Source organism: Peromyscus californicus, unplaced genomic scaffold (genome assembly GCF_007827085.1).
Source record: "Peromyscus californicus insignis strain IS unplaced genomic scaffold, ASM782708v3 Scaffold_7__1_contigs__length_154581171, whole genome shotgun sequence".
Lineage (NCBI taxonomy): Eukaryota > Metazoa > Chordata > Mammalia > Rodentia > Cricetidae > Peromyscus > Peromyscus californicus.
In genome coordinates this window covers 6906497-6930494 of record NW_026294595.1, presented here as the reverse complement: position 1 = coordinate 6930494, position 23998 = coordinate 6906497, and the positions used below count along the sequence as shown (strand labels likewise).

At 52.9% G+C, this 23998-nt stretch overlaps 2 protein-coding genes across 6 annotated transcripts; one reads left to right on the top strand and one right to left on the bottom strand.

Annotated features, from left to right (window-relative positions):
- The first annotated feature begins 122 nt into the window (after positions 1–122).
- On the top strand, positions 123–21964 carry Ciz1 (CDKN1A interacting zinc finger protein 1). 5 transcript variants are annotated; one of them, XM_052722983.1, is made up of 18 exons: positions 123–231; positions 562–738; positions 2885–3047; positions 3273–3388; positions 5170–5241; positions 6623–6852; positions 9977–10070; positions 10162–10264; positions 10792–11318; positions 11558–11679; positions 12326–12520; positions 13717–13841; positions 15136–15223; positions 15621–15734; positions 15847–15996; positions 16937–17006; positions 17133–17254; positions 17597–17946. In XM_052722983.1, the coding sequence occupies exons 3-18, from the start codon at positions 2890–2892 to the stop codon at positions 17822–17824; spliced, it is 2514 nt and encodes an 837-aa protein (XP_052578943.1). In that variant the 5' UTR covers positions 123–231; positions 562–738; positions 2885–2889; the 3' UTR covers positions 17825–17946. The 5 variants fall into 5 exon arrangements, with proteins under 5 accessions (XP_052578943.1, XP_052578945.1, XP_052578944.1 ...); XM_052722985.1 differs by lacking the exons at positions 123–231; positions 562–738 and adding exons at positions 1801–2245; positions 20159–21964 and having other exon boundaries at positions 17597–17761; XM_052722984.1 differs by lacking the exons at positions 123–231; positions 562–738 and adding an exon at positions 1801–2245 and having other exon boundaries at positions 9992–10070.
- On the bottom strand, positions 18976–22396 carry Bbln (bublin coiled coil protein). Its single transcript, XM_052722988.1, has 2 exons — positions 21976–22396; positions 18976–19421 (listed from the first exon to the last, which is right to left on the bottom strand). Exons 1-2 carry the CDS (start codon positions 22052–22054, stop codon positions 19249–19251), a joined length of 252 nt encoding a protein of 83 aa, XP_052578948.1. The 5' UTR covers positions 22055–22396; the 3' UTR covers positions 18976–19248.
- Between the last annotated feature and the right edge of the window lie 1602 nt (positions 22397–23998).

The window sequence follows — 23998 nt, the reverse complement described above, 5'->3', positions numbered from 1 at the left end:
CGGAGCCAGAAGGCAAAGGAGACCCTGACTCCTTCTGTACCTGCGCCTGAGTTCCCACCGAGCTGCAGCATTTGCTTGTTTGTTTGTTTGTTTATTTATTTATTTATTTATTTATTTATTTATTTGCCACGGGGTCTCACTCGTCCAGGCTGGCGTTGAATTCGCGATCATACCGCCTCTGTTCCTCATGCAAGAAGATTATTATAGGCTGGGGCCACTATGCCCGGCCAGGTCAGAGTGCGTTTTCTCTTACTTTAAAATAATAATGTTATTTTGACCCAAGATCTTGCTGTGTAGTCCCGGCTAGCCTGGAACTAGCGATCCTCCAGCTTCTGCCTCCCATGTGCTGGGTTTAGGAGCATTTTCCGACCTGTGGACTTAACTCTTGTCACCCGCTCCCTTCCCAAATATCCCTGTCCTTCAAGGATAAGCCCATCCGCTCAGCTCGACGTTTTAAGCCCCACCATCCAAGCTTCCTAAACACGCATCCCCCAGCCGCGGCCATCCTAGCGTTGAGGCAGAACCACTTTAGCGCAATTAACCCCAACTACTGCTCCGCAGGTCCCAGTGGAGTGAGAACACCTGGCACCCGCGCCAGCGGCGAGTCCGGAGCCTAGGGGACAGCGCATCACCTGACTGCGGCGCTCGTGATTTGGTGTCGAGGTACCTAGCGCCACCGTGCGGCCAGCTCTCAAAGCTTGCGCTGTGTGCAAAGATGACCCGGGCACTTAACGCCAGGTAAACGGGATTGCCAAGACTAGTTGGGATGAGGGAGTCCTCGGTATCGGAACCCTTTTAGGGGCAGGATGAGAGCCATTAAATAAAATTATAGCTGGGCCAGAACTGAGAGCAGAGGCAGGCGGATCTCTGTGAGTTCGAGGCCAATCTGATCTACAAAGTGAGTTCCAGGCCAGCCACCACTACAAAATGAAACAGAAACGAAAATCAGGGACTGGAGAGCTCGCTCTTCCCGAGGACCCAGGTTCGGTTCCCAGCACCCATGGGTAGCTTACAACCACCCATAAACTCCACTTCCTAGGAGATGACATATCCTTTTTAGACTTCTGCGGGCACTAGGCACACAGGAATACACACAGACATACAGGCAAAACATTAGTATACAGGACACATGAAATAAAAATAAACCTAAAAAAAATGGGGAAGGGGCGGCAAAATATTCATATACAGGACGCATGAAATAATAAACCTTAAAAAATGGGGAGGGGGGAGAGATGTTTAAGAGTACTTGTTCTTGCAGAGGACCTGGGTTCAATTCCTAGTACCCACAAGACGGTTCACAAATGTTCGTGCCTCTAGTTTCTGGATGCACGTGATGTACATGATATAAAACACTTACATAAAATAAATCTTTGGCCGGGCGGTGGTGGCGCACGCCTTTAATCCCAGCACTCGGGAGGCAGAGCCAGGCGGATCTCTGGGAGTTCGAGGCCAGCCTGGACTAGAGAGTGGGTTCCAGGAAAGGCGCAAAACTACACAGAGAAACCCTGTCTTGAAAAGCCAAAAATAAATAAAATAAAATAAAATAAATCTTTAAAAAACAAGACTATATGGGCTGGAGAGATGGCTCAGTGACTAAGAGCACTGGCTGCTCTTCCAGAGGTCCTGAGTTCAATTTTCAGCAACCACACAGTGGCTCACAACCATCTCTAGTGGGCTCTAATAAAAAAACAACAAAAACAAACACCAAGACTATAAAAGAAAAACTGAATCACACACACACACACACACACACACACACACACACACACACACACCCCTCCCGCTCCCTTCACGCCCGCTCGCTCTGGTCCCAGCCCCACGCGGGCTCTGGATGGCCGGACCGTGGTGGCCTGGGGGTTGGTTGGGAATTGACCCTCCTTGGAGTCCCCGCCATGCCTCTGCCGGATAAACGGCTGGCCCTGGGAGCTCAGAATCGCCCTTCCCGGTGCCGGGGCCTGGGGACGCAGAGTCTGCGCTGCCCTGCGCCTCCTGGCACCTGGAGCCACCGCGGCTCCAGCGACTGAGGAGCGGCCGCAGTCCCCCCGCGGCGTGACCCGCGCGCGAAGCGGATCTCCGCGGCCGCGGCGAGGCCTCCGGTCCTCCAGAGGGCGCTCTGCGGGGGGCTGGCCAGCCGCCGGGCCTTCCGAGTGTCCAAGCCACAGCCGGGGCCCGAGGAGCCCGCGAGCCCGCGCCGCCGAGTCCGCGCGTGGCTTTCGCGCCTTCCGCCTTCGTGGATTGCGGAGAGGTGAGGGGAGCCTGCGTGGTGCTCGCCCTGGAAGCCTCTGTGGAGAGCTGGGCACCCGGGGAGGGTGGACTGCAGGGGTAGCGGCTACTTGCATGGAGGCTGCAGGCTTTGTGGACAGGAGAGGCCACGGGATCAAATGCCTGCTGTTGGCTCTATCTGCGGGGGAAGTGGGGGGAGGAATGAGGGCAGTGGAGAGACGTAGGGGTGTATTGTAGTGGAGGGAAGCTTTTCCTGTCCAGGGCTCACGGATTTAAGTCATGTTATTGACACAACATAGGGAGAGGGCAGTGGAATCCCAAACCGGGAAGTGTTGAGTGGGGAGAGAGGCGGGATGGGGGGGATTGGGGGAGGGAAGGTGTACTTGGTTTGGAGTGTCGAACTGTCAGAGCTGAGGAGCTGGGAGTGAAGATAGAGGTCTGAAGGCAAGCGTGTGTTTGTGTATATTCTGCTCTTGGCAGCTGACCAGAACCGGAAGCACCCGGGTACAAAAGTGGCTTGCGTTTGGCAGGGCTGGGAGTGTGTAGCCGTGCAGCCTAGCCTACAGTATGCGTCTGTGGGCTAGGATGAGTGGTTTGGGAGCGGAGGGGAGCTGGATTGACCCAGAGTGGTGACCTGACCTTACCCACCTTCTTCCTGCAGCTACCATGTTCAACCAGCAACTCCAGCAGCAGCAGCTCCAGCAGCAGCTGCAGCAGCAGCAACTCCAGCAGCAGCAGCTCCAGCAGCAGCAGCAGTTACTGCAGCTCCAACAGCTGCTGCAGCCGTCCCCGCCACAGGCTCCCTTGCCCATGCCTGTCAGCCGGTGAGTTTCCCACTTGGGAGAATGGAGGCTGTGGTCTGACGACACTCGGACCCGTGTTTTGCAACCTGGCTCCCACAACATCCTTGTTTGAGTATTAAATGTCATCAGTTTCCACCTTGGAGGGGACCCTCTATCTGCCGCAGAGAGGGAGAGAATGGAGGTGAGGGGTCTCCGGGTGGATGGCTTCCCCAACAACCCTCTGACCCGCCCCCTCCCATCACACAGGGGCCTCCCCCAACAGCCATCCCCGCAACAGCTTCTGAATCTCCAGGGCACCCACTCGGCCTCCCTGCTCAATGGCTCCATGCTGCAAAGAGCTTTGCTACTGCAGCAGTTACAAGGTATGGCAGTTCGCAGCAGTCCCCAGTTTCCTCCGTGTCCCACTCAGTCTTCCCAGCGCACACAGTGACCCTGAGCATCCTTATGGGTAGATACTAGGGCTCTACGAGGTGAACGTCCTCAAGCTACTCTGCCACCAGCGGAGTTATCAAGCTACTGGCTTTTTTGGCAGTGCTCAGCACCACTTGCTGTCATGAAGATTACATGGTGTTCCTGAGGCATTCAGCATCCTGCCAGACCCGAGCCTGGGCCTCCATGAATCCCTGTCGCTGGCCTCGAGTGTGAAGCCTTGTGCCCTTGCCTCAGTTTCTCTGTGTGGGGAGGAATCTCAGCCCTTCCTTCTAAGTCGTTCTTGACTCTACTGATAACCCTAAGGGGAGGTACACCCATAAATAACCTCCTCTATAAACGAGAACGTCGGCAACCTGAGGCCAGGAAGAGGGATCCCGTGCCCATAGTAGAACACAGGCAGAAGGGGTTAGATGGCCGTCACGGGGCAGCCCTACCAGGACCAGTGTGGACAGCTCTTCGAGCTGCCTCTCGGATGACGCCTGGATAATTGGAGAGAGAGAGAAATCTCATAGCGGATCACAGTGTTTTCATATATATGACACCTTTTTTTTTCCATTTTAAAAGTCATGCTTGTCATAGTGAAAATAATGTGTTAAAATAGGAAATCATCAGCAACAAAACCCAAAGGGGACAGAGAGATGACTCAGTGGTTGGGAGTGTTTGCTGCTTAGGGTCCAGTAACTCCAGCTCCAGGGGGTCTGTCACTTTTATCTTGATTGGGGGCCATCCTCCCATGTATGACATAATGGTACCTATACACGCATATATACACATAGTTAAAATTTAAAATAAATACTGAAAAATAAAGTCATTGTAAACAAACAAAAAACCCAGTGGTAGGAAAACATTCACTCACTTCCAGGAAAGTCGTATTTTGGTATAGTTCTTTCAGTTTTTTTCTCTAATAAGGAGTTTGGGAAGTTTGGTATGATTATTATGATTAATACAAGAAAGGGTCTATGTTGTGTTTTATTTATTTTATTTATTTATTTATTTATTTTGGTTTTTTGAGCCAGGGTTTCTCTGTGTAGCTTTGCGCCTTTCCTGGAACTCGCTTTTGGAGACTAGGCTGGCCTCGAACTCACAGAGATCCGCCTGCCTCTGCCTCCCGAGTGCTGGGATTAAAGACGTGAGCCACCACCGCCCGGCGTGTTTTATTTATTTTACAACGCTAGAATTGACTTTTTGTTTGTTTGAGATAGGGTCTTACTCTGTAGCCCTGACTGGCCTAGAACTCACTATGTAGACCAGGTTGGCCTTGAACTCACAGAGATCCACCTGCCTCTGCCTCCTGAGTGCTGGGATTAAAGGTGTGTGCCCCTCCATTTGGCCTTGCTGAGACAAGGCCTGACTGCCGCCCAGGCTATTGTGGAATTGATTGTGTAAGCCAGGGTAGTCTTGAACTCACAGTAGTCTTCCTACCTCATCCTCCAAGGGCTGGGATTATAGGTGTGAGCTGCCACACCAGCCTCTATGCTGCTTCACTCAGGATATTTGTGATAGATTTAAGTTTTCACTAGAGGGATGTGCCCTATGGAAACCTCATTTATCTGTTTCTCCCCCCCCCCCCTTCTCTTTTCTATCCTAAATACCATTGGGATGAACATGACATTGAGACTCTTCTCACCTCAGATTCCCAACATAGAGTGACTGAGTCGGGGGATGGATGTTTGATGGCTTTTGATAAGTATTGCCAAATTACTTTCCTAAGGACTGGACCAGTTTGCAATGCCACCAGCTACGTATGACAGTGCCGGCCTCACCATGCCCACGGCAGCATTGGGTATTCTATGCTTTTTTATATACACCTATATAAATGTATATGTACATGTAAGTTACTAAGTTGGTTTGCAAAGGCTAAAGCTGTGTCTTGAATGTCTTAATTCACACTTCTACGTGCTAGTGCAGCTAATATTTTTACACTTTTCAAACATTTGCATTTCCTTTTGTGACTTGTCCATGTCCTTTGTCCATCTCTGTTTGAGAGCATTCTGTCTTTCATCTTGCTGTTCATGGGAGCTGGGTGGCTCTCTGTGACGGTGTCTCTGTCTTTGTTATGATTGTCTGCCAGATGCACTAGTTCATAACTTTGCATCCTCATCTGACATGAGAGGCGGGGAAACTGTTTTGCTCAAGGTTCCAGAGGTAGTGCTGTAGAGTCTGGACTTGAACTTGGCTCTCAGCACAACTGACCTGAGCCTTTAAAACTGCGCTGCCCTCTCCTGCACTGCCCCTAAATCTCAGCGTGGATGCCAAATCTCTTTTGCCTTCCTCGAGTAAAGAGAGCTGAGTCAGAGGAGGTGCAGCAGGAAATAAGATGGCTGGTTCTAGGAGAGGGGCCTCTAGGGACACAGACATCACGGAAGGCCTCCTGAAGGGGAGGTCTGGAGGATGCTGGGAATTGGTGGAGCACAGCAGCTTCCACAGTGGGGTCACCGTGTCCAAAGGCCCAGAGGCAGGTGATTGAGGACTGCACCAGGACCAATGTGAGGCACCGAGGAAGTGGCAGGACCAGACTTCCTTGCTCTAGAAGGAACAGGCTTCCTCACTGAACAGGGACCTGCTTTGGGCAGGGGATGGGGTCAGAATGTAGCTCTAGAGAGAGCCTGTTTGCTGCAGTTCCAGGGAGGGGTCAAGTGTCTTCAGGAGAGGGACAGCCTGGTTGGAAAGGCACATGGCTGGTAGTCACTAGGGCCTGGTGATGTCATGGATGCGGAGGATGGGGTAAGGAGGAGTGGCAGCTAGCGGGTGTCCCTCAGAGATCTTGGGCAGGCTTCTGCTCTGTTTAGTTATCTATAGAAATAGCCACATCTGCCCTGTACCTGGCAGGCAAGAGGGCTGATGTGGGGCCTGGAGTGCCTCGGCATAGTGCCTCAGCTTCCCACTCAGTGATAAAGAGAAGCTAGTGGGGGGACAGAGTGCTAAGCAACAGCTCGCTGGTTCTCCTATGGTCCCACACTGGGTCCCTCGAAGGGCATGTCTGGGGCAGTTCACACAGAGCTGGAGCAGAAAACCCACCCTTAGCCCTTCCTCACTAGGGCCCACAGCAGGCCTCAACTTGGCTTTACCTTCCCTCCGCTGCCCTTGGAAATTATCTCTGATATTCCCATGATGCTTTGAGGGACCATGGTGTGACCTCTCTTCTCACCTTTTCTTCCCCACAGGCAACCTCCGTGCTTACAACATGACATCCCCGAGCCTAGCAGCACCCAGCCTTACACCCCCCCAGATGGTCACCCCAAATCTACAACAGTTCTTTCCCCAGGCCACGCGCCAGTCCCTGCTGGGTCCTCCTCCTGTTGGGGTCCCAATGAACCCTTCTCAGCTCAGCCACTCAGGGAGGAACTCCCAGAAACAGGCAAGAACCTCCTCTTCCAGCACCCCCAATTGCAAGGTGAGTAGTGCTTTGGGCGGAGCCGCAGGGTAGGAGTCAGTGAAGGGGTACCCCAGTGTCAGTCCAGCTCTCTGTACTTGGGCTCACCCGGCCTTTGGGCAGGTCATGCTCCCTCATTGTGCCTCAGTGTCCTTGTCTGTAAAATGAAGGCGGAGGTGTCTAGCCTCCCCCAAACTTCAAATACCTCTATGTCCTTGATGGGACTTTAGCCATACCCAAATACTACTCTATTATTATTTATGTACTATTTCTCTCTTAAACAAGTTTTTTGTTTTTGTTTTTTTGGTTTTTGTTTGTTTATTTTTTCGAAAGAGGGTTTCTTTGTATAACTGTCCTGGAACTAGCTCTGTAGACCAGATCAGAGATCCACCTGCCTCTGCCTCCCAAGGGCTGAGATCAAAGGCATGCACCATCACCACCCAGCTAAACAATTTTTTTATTACTTCATTATTTTGACATGTGTCAAGGTGGGCATGTGAAGGCCAAAGAACAGCTTGTGTGGACCTGCTTTCTCCTTCCACCGTATGCTCCTAGGAACAGAACTTGGGTTACTAGTTTTGATGCCGAACGTCTTTACCTGCTGAAACATCTCACCTTATTGATATTTCTCTTTGTATCAGCAATGTCTAGTAGAAATAAAATTAGTCGTGTACATGATGGAAAACTTTTGATGACCACATTAAAAAGATTAAAAGGTCAAGTCTGATGACTGCCACTCATCACCCCATTGCTGTGCATTCCAGACCATCCTGAGCTAAAAATCTTAAAACTTTACAAATAAATTAAAAGGAACAGATAAAGTTGGTTATACTGTCAGGTGTAGTGATGTACGCCTATAATCCCAGCACTCTGGAGACGGCACAAAAGGTTTGGAAGTCCTCTTCAGCCACATAGGAAGTTCTAGGCCAGCTGTCCCAAAACAATCAAACAAAAATGAATAAAATAAGGTAAAATTCACTAACATATTTTAGTTAGTCTAACATTGTAAAGAAATTACCATTTTAACCTGTATTAAAAATAAATAAATAAATGAGCTGGGCAGTGGTGGCACACACCTTTAATCTCAGCACCCAGGAGGCAGAGGCAGGTGAATATCTGAGTTTGAGGCCAGCCTGGTCTACAGACTGTGCTCCAGGACAGCCAGGGCTACACAGAGAAACCCTGTCTCAAAAAAACCCAAAAATAAATAAATGAAAAATAAATAAGATCTCTTGCTGATTGATTATTTGTTTGTTTGTTTTTTAAGAGACGAGGTCTTACCTCCCAGACTTCCAATACCTCTGTGCCCTGTGTTGCCCAGCCTGACCTCAGAAGTCTCGGCTCAGGTGATCCCCCTGCCTTAGCCTCCCAAGTTCCTAAAACTACCAGTATATTTCCCCATGCCCCATTTTGTCCTTAAAAAAAAAAAAAAAAAAAACCACTAAATATTCCATATCTATTGTGTCATTAAGCGTTCCACATTAATTAAACACTCCACGTTTCAAGTGTTTACCTGAGGCTAGTGGTCATGGTGTGGGACGGGCAGCTCTGAATGTTACTTTGAAGGTGTGAGGGTATGGCTCAGTGGTAGAGCTCAGGCTCGGGGCTGGAGGCTCTGGTTCTGCAAAAAATAAGAATTGTGCCGGGCGGTGGTGGCGCACACCTTTAATCCCAGCACTCGGGAGGCAGAGCCAGGTGGACCTCTGTGAGTTCGAGGCCAGCCTGGTTACAGAGTGAGTTCCAGGAAAGGCGCAAAACTACACAGAGAAACCCTGTCTCAAAAAAACAAAAAACAAAACAAAAAAAGAATTGTATCACTGCCTAAAAGTTTCAAAAATGTGTAATCCTCATACATAGAATAAAAGTAGAGTACCAGGAGGGCGTGGTCTTCACACAGCTGCATCTGTAGAGTACCGGGAGGGCCTGGTCTTCACACAGCTGCATCTAAAGCCCCCAGCGGCCACCTGGTGGGTTTAGTGTGTTCGTGGGTTCATCTTACCACATGCAGAAGACTCAGAGATTCACAGAGGAGAACATACACACATTGTTCTGGCCCTGCATGTCCTTACAGCTCTTTGCACAAGGCCGGCTCTCAGATGTCTTCTAGGGCATGAACAATGCTCCTTACGTAATTGCTTTCGTCCTCCCCCATCTGTAGGAAGGCCTTCCCTCCAGAGAAGGACTCAGCCTCTCCGTGGGGGTCAGGCCTGGCACAGGTCATGGCTATGCTCCTGTTTTACATATAGGGCACTACAGCTGACAGGCTGGGGTGGTTGAGGCAGGCACAGAATCCAGGCTCCCTGACTCCCTGGGTCTTCCAGGGCAAGAGCTAGGTAGGCTCTAGAGGGCCCAGCGTCCTGCTGTGGGGTACATATGTGTTTTCACCAGGCCGAGAGGCCTTAGCAGGAAGAAGGGAAGCTGTGAGTGGCACCTGGGGGCTTCCGAAGGTGCCCGGGAAGTGGTTGGTCAGCAGTGCAGATGTGGCATCTGGCCTGGCCCTTCTGTGGGTCTTGAGTGTGTGTGTAAGAGATATTAATGCAATTACACGAGAGCAATTAATTAAGACTGGAAATAAGTGAGACCCTGTCTCAAATAAATGAGAGTAACAAAAACTGGGAAACTCCACTAAAAGGGTCTGGACCTGCCTATGTTAGGAGCTCCCCGATAGAAGCTCTCAGGCTCCATTTGAAGGCTAGGGGCAGGCTGGGGCGGCGGGGGTGGGGGCGTGGCTTGACCAGAGAAAGGCCAGCAAGGATGCATGGAGAGGTAGCAGGAATACTGGTGGGGGGTCCAGAGGGAAAAGGAGAGACAGAGGTCCAGGGTATGAAAGTGGAGAGGAGTGGACAGTGGCTTGGGATTAGGAGAATCCCAGGGCTAGGAGGCCCTGGGAGGGTTTAGGCCAAAGGCTCTCTCTGGCTCCCTAGGGAACAGGGAGTGGGAAGTCGAGATGACCAGTGGGACCAAGAGATTTTGTGTGTCCCCAGCCCAGAATGAAAAAGCAGTCTATAGATAGATGGGCGGGCACCTCAGACAATGACTCTTGAGGTGTTTCAGGTCATCTGCCCTTCAGCCCCGTCAGTCCCTTGAGCAGGAGGGTGTTTGCAAGTGAGGTGGAGGTTAAAAAATGGATTCTAAAAAGAAGCAGGATTCTTTTTCCCAGACAGTGCCTCTGGGAGACAGGGAGGACCCCACAGAGGGGTCTGAAGAAGCCTCGGAGCTCCAGATGGACACCCCTGAAGGTGAGGCAGACATCAGGGCAGGGGGGATCTCAGTGGCAGATGAGCCAGGCCGTCTCCTGGAGCTGGCTTCCGTCACTTGCCTTCATTGCAGACCAAGATTTGCTCGTATGTCCAGATGGCATGGTGAGTGAGACCCCAGTGCCTGAGCCTGAGCCCTTGGAGGCATCAGAACCAGCAGCCAAAAGGTCGAAAAGGTGAGTGATGCTGGCCACATGCTGGGGCTCAGAAGCCTGGGAGTTAGGCCTTGGCCTCTGGCTGGGGGGAGGGTCAGGTTCATCCCTGTATCTACCTGAGTGAGAGCCACCTGGAGGCCAGGCTGGGCGGCTAGGAGGAAGGGGGTCTTTGCAGAGTGCATGGATGGGGCCAGTTTATAGGGTTAATTCAAAACATGTTGCGAGGTGGAGAGCCAATGCCCCTGAGTTTATCTAGGTGAAACAGGCCTGGACAGCGTTCAGGCTTCCCCGATCCCCCATTGTAAGTAGAGCTGGGGTTAGGAACTGGGTCAGAGGCCTCTAGAAAGGAACAGTTTTGATCTTTGATTTTCCTGTTTGGTTTTTGTTTTTGTTTTTTGAGACAACTTTGGCTGACCTGGAACTCACTATGTAGACCAGACTGCCCTCCAACTCTTAAGAGATCACCCTGTCTCTGCCTCCCTAGAGCTAGGATCAAAGGCGTAGACCACCACCGCCTGGCTTTTTGATTATCTTTGGATCTTTCCTAGCTCAGAGGAGTCCACAGAGAAAGGGCCTGCAGGGCAGCCACAAGCAAAGGTCCAGCCTCAGACCCAGATGACAGCACCGAAGCAGACACAGACCCCAGAGCGGCTGCCTGAGCCACCAGGAGCCCAAGTCCTGCCACATTGCCAGCCACAGGTTGTACAGATCCAGGCCCAGGTGCAGCCAAGGCTGCAGAAACAGGCACAGACACAGACCTCTCCAGAGCACTTAGCACCACAGCAGAATCAGGTACAACCACAGGTACGTTCCCAGCCCCCACGGCAGGTGCAGCCACAGGAGACAGACCCACAGAAGCAAGCTCAGACACGGACCCAGACACAGACACAGGTGTCCGCCCAAGCACCGCCACAGGAACAGCTTCCAGGCCAGAGGCAGGAGCAGACATCAGAGAAGACCCAGGACCAGCCTCAGACTTGGCCACAGGGGTCAGCACCCCAACCAGAGCAAGCGTCAGTCCCGGCCTGTGCCACGGAACCGCAGCCATCATCTGACGCCGCAGAAGCTGCGGGAGGTGAGCGAGCGTGTGGACTCCTGGGCAGACCCAGCCCTGCCCAGCCTTCCTCCACCTGGCACTGTTTAGCCTTGACTGGGTGGGGACTGAGGGCTGGGCCCAGGGTCCGGAGCTGGGGCCATCCCCATCTTGAACATCAGGGTCATGGCTGTGGACAGAGAAGCCAGCTCTCTTGGACGCAGATCTTGGACCCCAGATGGTAGACACACTCTGGGAAAGGAACATATCTGTCGTTTCAGGCCCAGAGGAGGCCTTGCCAGAACCAGTAGGTGCCCAGAGCAGTGCAGACACCAGCCAGGAGGCATCGGCTGTTGGCCTGGATGTGGGAGAATGTGAAAAAAGAGCAGGAGAGCTGCTTGGGGTGCGTCCAAGCCTGGCGGCAGCCTTGTGCCTGGCTGCATGGGTCAGCCACACGGGGGTTCGTCTGCCCTTAGGTCGTTTTTCTGAAGATCTAGATGTGATTTGGGTGACAAGTGTCTTCTGATCTGGCCACTCCACACTAGAGTCCCTAATCCCTCATGTGGTGACAGCATTTTAGTGCAAAGAGTACCTTAGCAAAAACCTCCTTGTGGGACTTGGGTCCCAACTCTATCTTATGACAAAACTTCCAACCTCTTTTCTTCCGTGGGCCTCAGTTTCCCCATCCATCATGTGAGGAGTGGTATGAGTTGGACTTTAGAATTAAACAGAGCTAGGTTGGGAGTGGTGGTGCTCGTCTTGAATCCAGCCCTAGGGAGGCAGAGGCAGGCCGATCTCTGTGAGTTTCAAGCCAGCCTGGTCTACATAGTAACACACACACACACACACACACACACACACACACGAGATCTAGGTTCAAATCCTGGCTATCATATTCTCTGTGTACGTTTGGGCAGTCACGTAAGAACCTAACCTCAGGTTCCCTATCAGGAAACTTTGAGGAAACGATGCTCACAGATGTTTCTTGTTGGGGCTGGATCACTATCAACACCCAGATGGTAGAAACCCTGTCTCTGAATCTACTGTAGATGTGGGGGGCTGGGGGCTCCCTGAAGGTCACCATCCTGCAGAGCAGCGACAGCCGGGCTTTCAACACCACACCCCTCACGTCTGGACCTCGTCCTGGGGACTCCACTGTCGCCCCTGCCCTTGCCAGCACGTCCTCCAAGCAGACCCTCCAGTTCTTCTGCTATATCTGTAAGGCCAGCTGCAGCAGCCAGCAGGTACTGTGGGGAGGAGGGCTGGGGCTGCAGGCCTGCGGGCTTGCCTTCTCTACATGGCCCAGATGGCTGTCGGTCTGCTTAGACATTTCCTGATCAGCTGGTAGAGCAGGTTTTTAGGATCAAGGAAAACCTGGTTCAAATCTGACTGACCATCAAGGTCTCAGAAGTAAACTACTCTTGCGTCTTTTCCTCTTGTTTTCAGTGAGTACAGCCAAGAACTTACCTCACTGTGTGTCTTAGGGCTCAGCACTTGACACTGAAGTTCTGAGCCCATGTCTGGCCCAGGCAAGGGGAGCATTAACAGTAATAGTAGTCTTAGTAGGGCTGATTCTATTTACTTGAGAAGCCAAGGCAGGGGGATCATGAGTTTAAGGGCAACCTGGTCAACTTAGTGAGAGAGAGAGCTTGTCTCAAAATTAAAAATTTTTAAAAAAAGTACAGTTGGGATATAGTTCAGCCCTTGCTTAACATGTAAGGAGCAAAATAAATAGATAGTAGCCTTGGCCGGGACTCTCTGGACTTCCTGCAGCTGCTCCTAGCCACCTGGGGGTTTGAAACAGAACTCGTGAGCACCTGAGTTTCAGAATGACCTGGGCAATATAGCCAGAACTTAATTTCTTTAAATTAAAAAGACAAACACTTTTTTAAAAAGACTTATTTTCATTTTATGTGTATGAGTATTTTGCCCATATGTCTATCTATGCACCACATGGGTCCAGTGCCCATAGAAGCCAGAAGAAGGCATCGGATCCCTTGTAACTTGAGTTACAGATGGTTGTGAGCCACCATGTGGGAGCTGGGAAGCAAAGCCAGGTCTTCAGAAGAGCAGCCAGTGCTCTTGGCCGCTGAGCCGTCTCTCCAGCCCTGCCCTCCAGTTTCGTTAATGCTCTTACTTGTTTCCAGTAGCAGTTACCTGCGACTGTGGTCCCTGACTGAGCAGGACCATTTAGAGCCATGTTCTTTATCACAGAAGCACTCCTGGATATGGGTGTGGATTCCTTCTGTGCCTCAGTTTACCATCCCTGCCCTGGCCTACATTGAGCTGTGTAAAATATGCCAGTTGTGGTGGCACATGCTGGTAGGCCATGTGGGAGAAACGTAGTCAGAGGATCAGAGATGCAGGATGGCCGTGACGCTTGGAGTTGTCCCCCCCACGGCTGCAGCTCACAGCCACCTCTGGTTCCTTCATGCCGCAGGAGTTCCAGGACCACATGTCAGAGGCTCAGCACCAACAGCGGCTTGGGGAAATGCAGCACTCGAGGCAGACCTGCCTGCTGTCCCTGCTGCCCATGCCTCGGGACATTCTGGAGAGAGAGGCAGAGTGAGTAAAGGCTGGCAGAGGTTCACGTTGTGGGGCAGGACGCCTCACAGACCAGGCCCTGAAGAGACACTCTCTGAAATCTGCCTGGGGATTAATCATTGCTCTGCATGCCAGTAACTGTAACCTTGGGCCTCAGTTTCCCGTCTATAAAGTAGTCTGATGAGGGGTGTAGTGACAGTATCCTAAGGGTCCTTCCAGGTGAGAATAGTGTGACACCCCCGTGGTCAGGAGGAGGGTTAGGGTACAGAGCCCTGCTCCTCTGGTCTGTGTGCTGGCCCCGACCATAGTAGCATGATGGCAAGAATCAGGTCATCTTGTGGCCTGGGGTTAGACCTTCTGAGGCCTCCTTTTGTCACAGGGGATGTGGTTGGTCTGAAATGTCCACCTGGAGTCTGGAACTAGCACTTGGAGTGACAAGGCAGGGGCAGGCGGGGGGGGGGGGGGGGGGAGCTGTGGCAGCTGCCAGGCCCCAGTGGGGTGTCACAAGCCTTCAGGGCTAGGAAGTGTCGTTGGAGAAAGCTGAACCAGATCGACTTGGGAACTGGGAGATAAGGGCTGTGTCTCCTGGGACAGCTGCCTGGGTGGTTGCCAGAGTGCCCAGTATTTGAGGAGAATCCAGGAACTTGGGTAACTTAGGAAGCCTCACAGTTTCAGAGTGTCAATAACAAAGCCAGCTATGGTGACACACACCTGTGATCCCAGCACTTGGGAGGCCGAGGCAGAAGGATCAAGAGATTTTTGTTGTTGTTTTTGATTTTTGAGGCAGGGTATCTCTGTGTATCCCTGGCTGTCCTGGAACTCGTTCTGTAGACCAGGCTGGCCTCGAACTCACAGAGATCCACCTGCCTCTGCCTCCCGAATGCTAGGATTAAAGGCGTGCGCCACCATGCCCAGCTAAAATCGAGAGTTTAAAGCCAGCTGCATGGTGAGGTCTAAGCTGACTTGTTCAGAATCACACTAAGCCCTGTTGAAGACAAGTCAAAACCTTCCCCGGCCTGGACAGACAACTGAGTCAGTGACTGGGCTCTACCAAGGACGAGGAGACAGCAGGAACTCATGGCTGCTCTGCTTTTGGCCTGGTGGACAGAGAGCACATGTCTGTTAGCTCTCATTCAGAGAAGTCAGGAATCTCTGCTCTTTCCTCTGTCTTTTGACTATTTCGACTAGAACCCTGGCCCCTCAAGAAGGCACTGTAGGCTGACCTAAACCCTCGCTTCCGAACTGCATTGCATTTCCGGAGCACTCCAGGAAAATATAGCGTCATGCTCTGCTTGTTTTTATTGTCGTCATTCAGAGAGCCCCCACCAAAACGCTGGTGCAATACCTGCCAGGTGTACTACGTGGGAGACCTGATCCAGCACCGCAGGACACAGGAACACAAGGTGCCAGAACCACTCACATGCTGCAAAGGCACCTGTGTGTGCCAAGCCAGGGCGGGGGAGGGGCCCAGGGTGGGAGTGGGAGGTAAAGTCTGTTCTTGTCTTCATGTGACAGTCACGTGGCTTGGTGAGTCAGTCATGTTCCTCTTTGGGCTTTCCTGTGCCCATCTGTTGAGTGGAGGCACCAGCTCACCCTGCTGCTCAGCCTCTAGCCTACTGGGGGTCTTTGGTGGCCATTCTCCCTCCGATCCTGTCTCTGTTGGCACCTACCATCCCACATAGTGAAGAGAAGTGATTTGCATGTCCCATTGTAGGGGCAGAGCTGAGTTGGGCCACCGATAGTGTGGCTTGTACCTAGGGATGCTGCAGTGCACCACATGGCCTGCCTTCCTTTCCCCAGATTGCCAAACAGTCCCTGAGGCCCTTCTGCACCATATGCAACCGTTACTTCAAGACCCCTCGGAAGTTTGTGGAGCATGTAAAGTCCCAGGGACACAAAGACAAGGCCAAGGAGGTAACCTGCTGCCTGAACATAGCATGAAGCCTTCCCCCGAGATCATAGAGCAGGGCCTAGAACCCTCAGCTGCCCATAGCTGACCTAAGCCCCTTGTCCATGCCGTGGGCAGCTGAAGACACTTGAAAAGGAGATAGCCAGCCCAGAGGAGGACCACTTCATCACAGTAGATGCCGTTGGTTGCTTTGAGAGTGATCAGGACGAGGAGGAGGAGGAGGAGGAGGAGGAAGAGATTGAGGCTGAGGAGGAATTCTGCAAGCAGGTATGTGGGGTGGGCCATTTGAGGCTAATAGAGCTGGGAGGGCCTCTCCTGCTCCTTCAGGGACCCAAACACTGCATTGGCATTTGTAGCTACTAATGCATGACGCAGTTATGGGCTCTGTCACATGTGGCCATGAAAATAGGCACAGGGTTGACTATTGAGTGACAGGTGAAATATACAAGGGCCTTAAAGGCTGGCTGAGATACTGACTGTGTGGGAGAAGGGAGGGCAGAGGGAACAGTGTTTAGCCGGGTGCAGAAGGCATGCTCCAGCGGACTGTCCGTAGTCCTGTGAGCCTTTGTTCATGCTATTTCTGGACAAAGTAAAAGAAATGCAGGTGGATTGGGGGTGGGAACGATAGCCCAGTGACAGAGGCTTGCCTAGCACGTGCAAAGCCCTAGACTCGCTCCCCAGCACCAGGGGGAGGTGGTCAGAGGCTCCAGCACAAAGGAGGCTGAAGCAGGAGGCTTGAGAGCTCCATCACATGCTACATACCAAGACCCTGTCTCAAAAAGTAAAAAAAAAAAAAGGATGGCGGTGAGAAGCTGTGCTGCTCTTCAGAGGACCTGGGTTCAATTCCCCACACCCATGTCAGGTCGCTCGTAACTGCCTATGCCTCCAGTCCCTGGAGATTGACAAGCACTAGCCTCAGGTACCCACGCCCACACACACTCAAATGTATTGAAATAGCAGCCTAAGAAAGAAGGGGTTTATTTTGGCTTGAGGAAGGGGCTAACTGAAACCCACAGTGCAGTCATCAGAAGGACACTTGGGAGGCAGGATCGGCGTGTGCCATGGCTCAAAGAAGGCCACCCTCAACGAGCTGTGAGCGGAGGGGATGGTTGGTGTGCTGGAGACCACGGGTGCACGGCAGGCCCCTGACCTGTGTCCGTGTGGAGCCTGCGGCATCCCATCTGAGCCCCACTCCCTCCCTCTCCAGGTGAGGTCAAGAGATCCATCTTTAGAGGAACGGAAGGGTTCAGAGACTTACAACCCCAACACGGCATATGGTAAGACCCCAAGCTAAGCCCCCAGTCTCAGTCACAGTACTGCAGCAGGCAGCCCACCCTCCAGGCGGTGGGACCCCCAGCTGGTGAGGGGGACCCGAGTCTGCAGCCCCCGCTGTCTGTCCCCAGGTGTGGACTTCCTGGTGCCCGTGATGGGCTACGTCTGCCGCATCTGCCACAAGTTCTACGACAGTAACTCAGGACTGCGGCTCTCCCACTGCAAGTCCCTGGCCCACTTTGAGAACCTGCAGGTGAGTGGCCATCCGACTGCCCTGCCTGGGGCACAGCCTCTGTTCAAGCTGGCGGGTATGGCCAGCAGCTGTTTGCTGCTGTACCAAGCCAGTTCCCAGCCATACTCCCACAGCAGGGAAGGACTCAGGCTTGGCTCTATGGGTTATGTCTGTGTGTGTGTGTGTGTGTGTGTGTGTGTGTTGGGGGTGGGGGTGGGGAGTGGGTGACTCCAGAGCCTAGAGACATTAAGAGCTTCAGACAGGGTCACACAACAAATCATTACTGTTTTGGCCCAAGTTGGGAAGCAGCTGCTGGCCAGGAGTGCCATGGGCTGTGCCTAACTTGAAAACTTTCGGATCTAGAAATACAAAGCAGCCAAGAACCCCAGCCCAGCCAGCCGACCCGTGAGCCGCAAGTGTGCGATCAATGCCCGAAATGCCTTGACTGCACTTTTCACCTCTAACAGTGGTAGTGGCCGCCCGCTCAGCCAGCCAAACCCCCAGGACACAGCGAAACTACCCAGCAAGGTGAAGCCTGGATTCCCCAACCCCCCTCCTCCCCTTCGGCGCTCAACTCGCCTCAAAACCTGATAGAGGGAGCTCTGGCCACCCAACATGCCTAGGGCCTGATCTGCTAATGCCTTCTAGGTATCTGCGTGGAAATGTTCACATGTTGGTGTTTTTACTCCAAATCCAATAAAGAGTTGTTTGGCTTTGCGGTCCTCACCAGCACTGTGTCGGGGTGGATACAGGAAGGGGAACTTAGTCTCTCTGGACACAGTGTGGTAGAGGACCAGGGAAGCCAACATCAGGCTCCCTGCTGGAATAGGACTACAAGGCACTTCTCTTCTCTGAGCCTCAGTTTACCTTGTCGTGTATCAGGGCTAGGAAGGCAACTTGAGAGAATCCTTATGGCTGCTAACCTAGCAGATGGTCTTGCTTCTACCCCCAAGTTGCAGATAGACAAACTGAGGCCTTAGCAGGGTCATGTGACTTGCAAACAGCCAGGACATTCTTGCAAACAGCCCTAGGTGTACATTCTTGGCTCTTGTATTGGCCTCTGTCCAGCTGCAGAGTCAGACATGAAGTTAGGATTGGGGGGCGGGGGTCCTTGCTGCTGAGGTTCAGCTCTTGGTTCGCCAAGAGGGCACAGCCCTCCTAACCCAGAGACAGATGAGCAGTGCAGGGCCAGCCTTAGCTCTGTTTTCTCACTTAGAGATAAGACAGCCTGGCTGTCACTGCCAGCTGGGAAGACTAGGGCTAGAGTGGAAGGCCAAGGTTTACAGTCAGACCCTAGAGGCGGTCATCGTGGTGGAAGGCCCTAGCGCCCAGAGAGGCTGAATATATTTCATGGTCACAGAGCATGTCTAACTCAGCCAGGCTGGGAAGCAGCTGCTAGCGGGCAGCACACCTGGTAGGGAGGAAGCCCTGACCTTGCCTTTACCCCTGGACCAGAAATAAAAGAACCCCAGCCCTACCACATGCCCACGAGCCACAGCCTGCTCCATTTGCCTCCAGTGGCTCCTGGGGTCCTTAACCCCGGCACAGAGAGACAAGAGGGGCCGGGCGGTGGTGGCGCACGCCTTTAGTCCCAGCACTCGGGGGGCAGAGACAGGAGGATCTCTGTGAGTTCAAGGCCAGCCTGGTCTACAGAGTGAGTTCCAGGAAAGGCTCCAAAGGTACACAGAGAAACCCTGTCTCGAAAAACCAAAAAAAAAAAAGAGAGAGAGAGAGACAAGAGGGACGGTGGTGTGGGAGATCGCTTTAATATGGACACTCAGTCCTGGGGCAGGGGGGAGGGGAAAGACGAGAGCTGGGCAGGCAGACAAGTAAGTTGTAGGACCACACCTGGCTCCAGAAGGGATGATGGGCATTGGGGCCTGGTCCAGGCTGGAAGACCCACTGGGGATCTGAAGGCCAGTACCTGAGATGGTGTCTAAGCCAGGTAGTATCTACCCAGGCCAGAACATGGCCTAGAGAGGTGAGGGTGGGGCCTGCTTGGGGGCTCCTGGCAGCTAGGGGCTGGCATCACTGGGGTCCTCCCCAAACTGTTGCTGGAATTCCAGGCGTGTCTGCCGGTTGGACTCCAGCAGCTCCTGGAGGCGGGCATGGAGGTGGTCATTCTTCTCCTCCAGGTGGTCCAGACAAGAGTTGATCTGATCCAACATGGAGTTGATGGCAGCATACTCTGGGAGGAAGGGAAAAGACAGGGAAGGTCCTGTGCCTCCTCAGGGCTGATAGACACAGTACACCCAGTGTCCCCAGCTCTCCCTCGACAGGGCTTTGGGCACATCCCCAATCTCTCTGATTGTTAGTGTCACCATGGGGAAATGAGTAGGCAGCACAGGAGGAAAAGCGTCATCCTTAGCACGCCTTTTTTGTAGGGTTAGAGTGGTCCTGAGGCAGTCTGCCCTTGTCCTGGCTGGTGGTCCTATCCTGTGACAAGTTCCCTCTGCATTCCCCTCCATGGCTACCTAGAAGTCACAGCCATGTCCAGAGCTGGGCAATCAAGTCTCTGCTAGGCATGTGACCTCCAGCCCTTTGCCTTCAGAAGAGAGTCCAGCAGCTTCTGGGCCCTGGAGCAGACCCAGCCCCCTACTTCCTTCCCTCTTTATCCCCGTCCCCCACCCCTTTCCTCTCCTCTCACCTGCTTCGCCTGTCTCAGGCCCTCTGAATGTACTGCTGGCTGTGCCTGAATGCACTGGGTGGCCTTCTTGTCTTTCCCTCTGGGATGAAGACCACTTATTTCAAGTCTCAGTGTGGCTGTCACCAAGGGGAGCCCTCCCAGGGAGCCTCCCCCTTCCATAGCTTTCCCTTCAGGAATCACTACTGTGACTGGCTGGATGCTAGTCTGTACTCCACCTCACACTCACTGCAGAGATCTGGGAGAGGTGACGGGTCTTGTGTTCTCTGCTGTCTCCCCAGTGCCCTCGACGACACAAATAATCACTTACTGAATGAATGCGTGAATGGATGAATGAATGAAGTTCTGGCTTTCCGGTCCCTGCCTTTGCTCAACTGTCTACCACCTAGAATTCATCAACCACAGCAACCCTTCAAGGACCAACTCAAAATACCTCCTCCTCGGAGTCTTCCCCGTCCTCCTCTACAGTGGCTTCTGACCTGCCTCTTGGCAATGCTGTGTCCCTTAGGACCCAAGGTCTGGGTCTGTGCTCACTGCGGGACCCAGTTCTGAGCCAGCCCGTGACTCAGAAGCACTCAGCTGCCAGCTTGGGACCAGAGGGGAAGTAGCTGGTGGATTTAAGAAAAAGGCCCAGGGAGGGTGTCGGGAGAAGAGTGCAAATGTGCCTGCCTTTGGGGATGGCTCCCAGAGAGGACATCCCTGACAGAGAATAGTCTGTGAAGGCTGCTGGATCTTAAAGTCCTTCCTTCATGGCACAGATGGGGAAACTGAGGCCTAAGAAGGAAGGAACTAGAACACTTCCCATAGCTACTTGGTGACAGAACCCTTCGGTTTGAGTCCCAGCTGCTGTACCCCTGCAACTCCTTATTGGAGCGGGGGACACTGAGGGTTCCAGTACACGAGAGCTCAGTTGGTGTGGCCACATCAAGAACCAAACGGACAGCTGTTATGATCCATCTTCCCATTTCATGGCAGGCTAGCAGAGGGGCTTCATCGGGGTACCCCCTAGCCATTGTTCCTGTCCTGGAACGGAGAGCCTCCTCCCCACCATTCCAGTGTCCACTCAGTGTTACACCGCCCCCTCCCCGGGTCCCCTCATGATGTCCCCACCATGGCTGCCAGCAGTCAATGCACTCGTACCCCGGTCCCCAACACTGCCCACTGTAAGCCTAATGACCCACCACCTGCCTCCAGTTGGAGGGCAACCTTCATTTATGAGAAAAATATTCTAAAACTGTTGTGACAATGGATATGCTGTGAATATATGAAAGCCTGCAGAACTGTACGGTTTAAATGGTAAAATCTATAGTGTCACTTACAGCTCAATAAAGCTTTTATAACTAAACAAAGCATACCCCATCCTTACTGCACAAGTCCTGCCCTCTAGGCAAGGCACCTGGCTTGACTATGCATATGTGTGTGTGTGTGTGTGTGTGTGTGTGTGTGTGTGTGTGTGCACTATCCACTTTCAGAAGGAACTTGTACGCTGGAATCTTAGAGTCTAACCATTTTCCATCCCATTTTCCCTTTAATCCCGACACATCTCAAAACAGGAGACACCAATGTGCCCAATATTGCCGATGGGAAAACTGAGGTTCCCAAACGTGCAAAGGAAGTCTGTGGGCTGACGCTTCCCCCGAGGTCCTTCCGCAGTGCTGTGCACCCAACACAGTGCTAGATAAAACGATCACACCAGCAAAGCCAGGTGGCTGGGGTGCTGACTCAGCACAGTGGGACGCCCACCGGGCCAACACCTCCTGGAGAGCCAAGTAGGACCCGCCCCCTTCAGCGAAGAAAATGGCTAAAGCAAATCCCAAACCGACAAGCATCTCTGGAGCTGTCTCAGTTTCCCTATATGTAACCAGGGCTGGTTAGCGACAGTTCCCCAGTATTGCATCGTCCAGGGATCCGTTCACTAGTGCTCACCATTGCCTCCGAGGTGGCCGTGGGGACAACTCCAGAGCCACCCAGGGACGGGATGGGATGGCTCTTCAGTCCCTCACACACCCTCCACCCCGGCCCCATTCCAGATCCCAGGACTGTACCCCTAGCAAAGCAAAGGTCGCCTCAGCAGCATCCCCACCCCCGCCCGGGTCACCTGCTTCCCCGAAGCTGTCACTCTCGTCTTCCATTTCCACATCCATCGGCATGCCTAGATCCCCGTTGGGGCCCGACATTGCGGGCTCGGGCGCCGCAGAGGCCACGCGAAAATAGAACTTGGCGACCGTCGCGCGGAAAGCCGGCGCTGGGCGGAAGGTGCCAGCAGCTGATGGAACGCGGGGCCGGAAGGGTGGAACGCAGCGGCGCACCGGGGCCCGCCCAGAGCCCCGCCCAGAGGCCTCACAAGCCACGCCCTCAAGCAGGGCTCCGCCCCCGTCCGCCCTCAGGCTCCTCCTCTCGCTTCCGAGCCGCGTCCCTTTGCCGGCCGCTGGGCACCGCGGTCAGCAGAGGGAGCACGCACCGAAGGCCAGGCAGTAGAGACCCTGGCCGGTTAGAGCTTGAGGCTTCTACTAGGCTCCATCCTACTGCTTCCGCCCCTCTGCATGGTCAGAATCAGACAGGCGGTTTCCAAGGCTTTCTATAGCTTCGAGAACTCTGTTCCCATCACCGCTCCTCCCCCAGATGACGCACAACCGCGTCTTATCTTGGCCTTATCACTTCTCTTAGGGCTCTCAAAGGCTACACTTACGGCTGGAAATCAGACTAGACTCTAGCCTGAATAGTAGATGTACAGCCAGTCCGTTTGACCCATGCCAATAAATAGGGCATGGATTGGGGAGGAGTGTGAGGCCCTTCTCAAGGACTGTGTGTCAGATTTCCCGTACAGAAAGGACTTGCTATACCCTGCTGTAGGTGGCCCCGGGAGCCGCGAAAGGTCTGTGCTAAGTGGCCCTGCTTGAGGCTGTCCATCACAGGAGGCTTCATGATAAAGCCCGGCATCAGTCATCTCCCATTCCATGAACTGGTAGGAAAAGGAGGCCTGTACAAAGTCACCACCCAGCCGGGGAGGCGGGGTGGAGGGGTGGGGGGTGGCGGCGCACCCCTTTAATCCCAGCAGTCGGGAGGCAGAGCCAGGCGGATCTCTGTGAGTTCGAGGCTAGCCTGGTCTACAGAGCAAGATCCAGGAAAGGCGCAAAGCCACACAGAGAAACCCTGTCTTGAAAAACAAAAACAAAAACAAAACAAACAAACAAAAAACAAAGTCACCATCCAGAATCGCTTGTGGATTGGACTTAGAAGTGTAATCCTGGGTCTGGCCCTTACCAGGACTCGTATATCTGTAATGACCAGGAGACCCCATGGCGTCAGCAGGTTGTTCCTGGTGTCACAGTGGCTAGTCCAGGGTGCCCGGTGTTCTCGGCATAGGGACTTCAGTAAAGCAGGAAAGGCAGGGAAAAGGGTTCTTCCCCAGAACCCCACAGGGAGCACGACCCTGTGGACACCATGTAACTAACGCAAACCTAGACATCCAGAACTGGAAGAGAATACTTGTGCATGCTGCTGTAACTGGCCATGTATTTCGATTTGCATCAGCAGGAAGAAAAAACAAAGCCCTATCTGTGCCATGAGAGTTTGATTTGAAGGGCCCACAGAAGCAAGAGGTTATGGGAAGCTGACTTCCTTGATCCAACACAAGAAACTGGATCTAGGCAGGAGAGATGGCTCAGCAGTTAAGAGCACATAGTGCACTTGCGGAGATCCTGAGTTCAGTTCTCAGCACCCACTTTAGACAGTTGACACCCACCTGTAACGCCAGCTCCAGGGAAATCCAATGCCTCTGACCTCAACACCTGCACTCATGTGCGCATACCTATCTATACACAGACACACACACACACACACACACACACACACACACACATCATTAAAAGTAAAAAATAAAAATAACAACTGGCGAGTTGGTTCAGTGTTTAAGAACAGTCTGTTTTGAAGGACCTGGGTTCAATTCCCAACACTCATATGGTGGCTCATGACTCTATGTAACTTCAGCTCCAGGTGATCAGACTCCTCCTTCTGGAACTGCATGTATGTGGTTCATACACATATAAGCAAGTAAAACATCCACATCAATAAGCTGGGCATGGTGGCACACACCTTTAATCCCAGCACTTTGGAAGCAG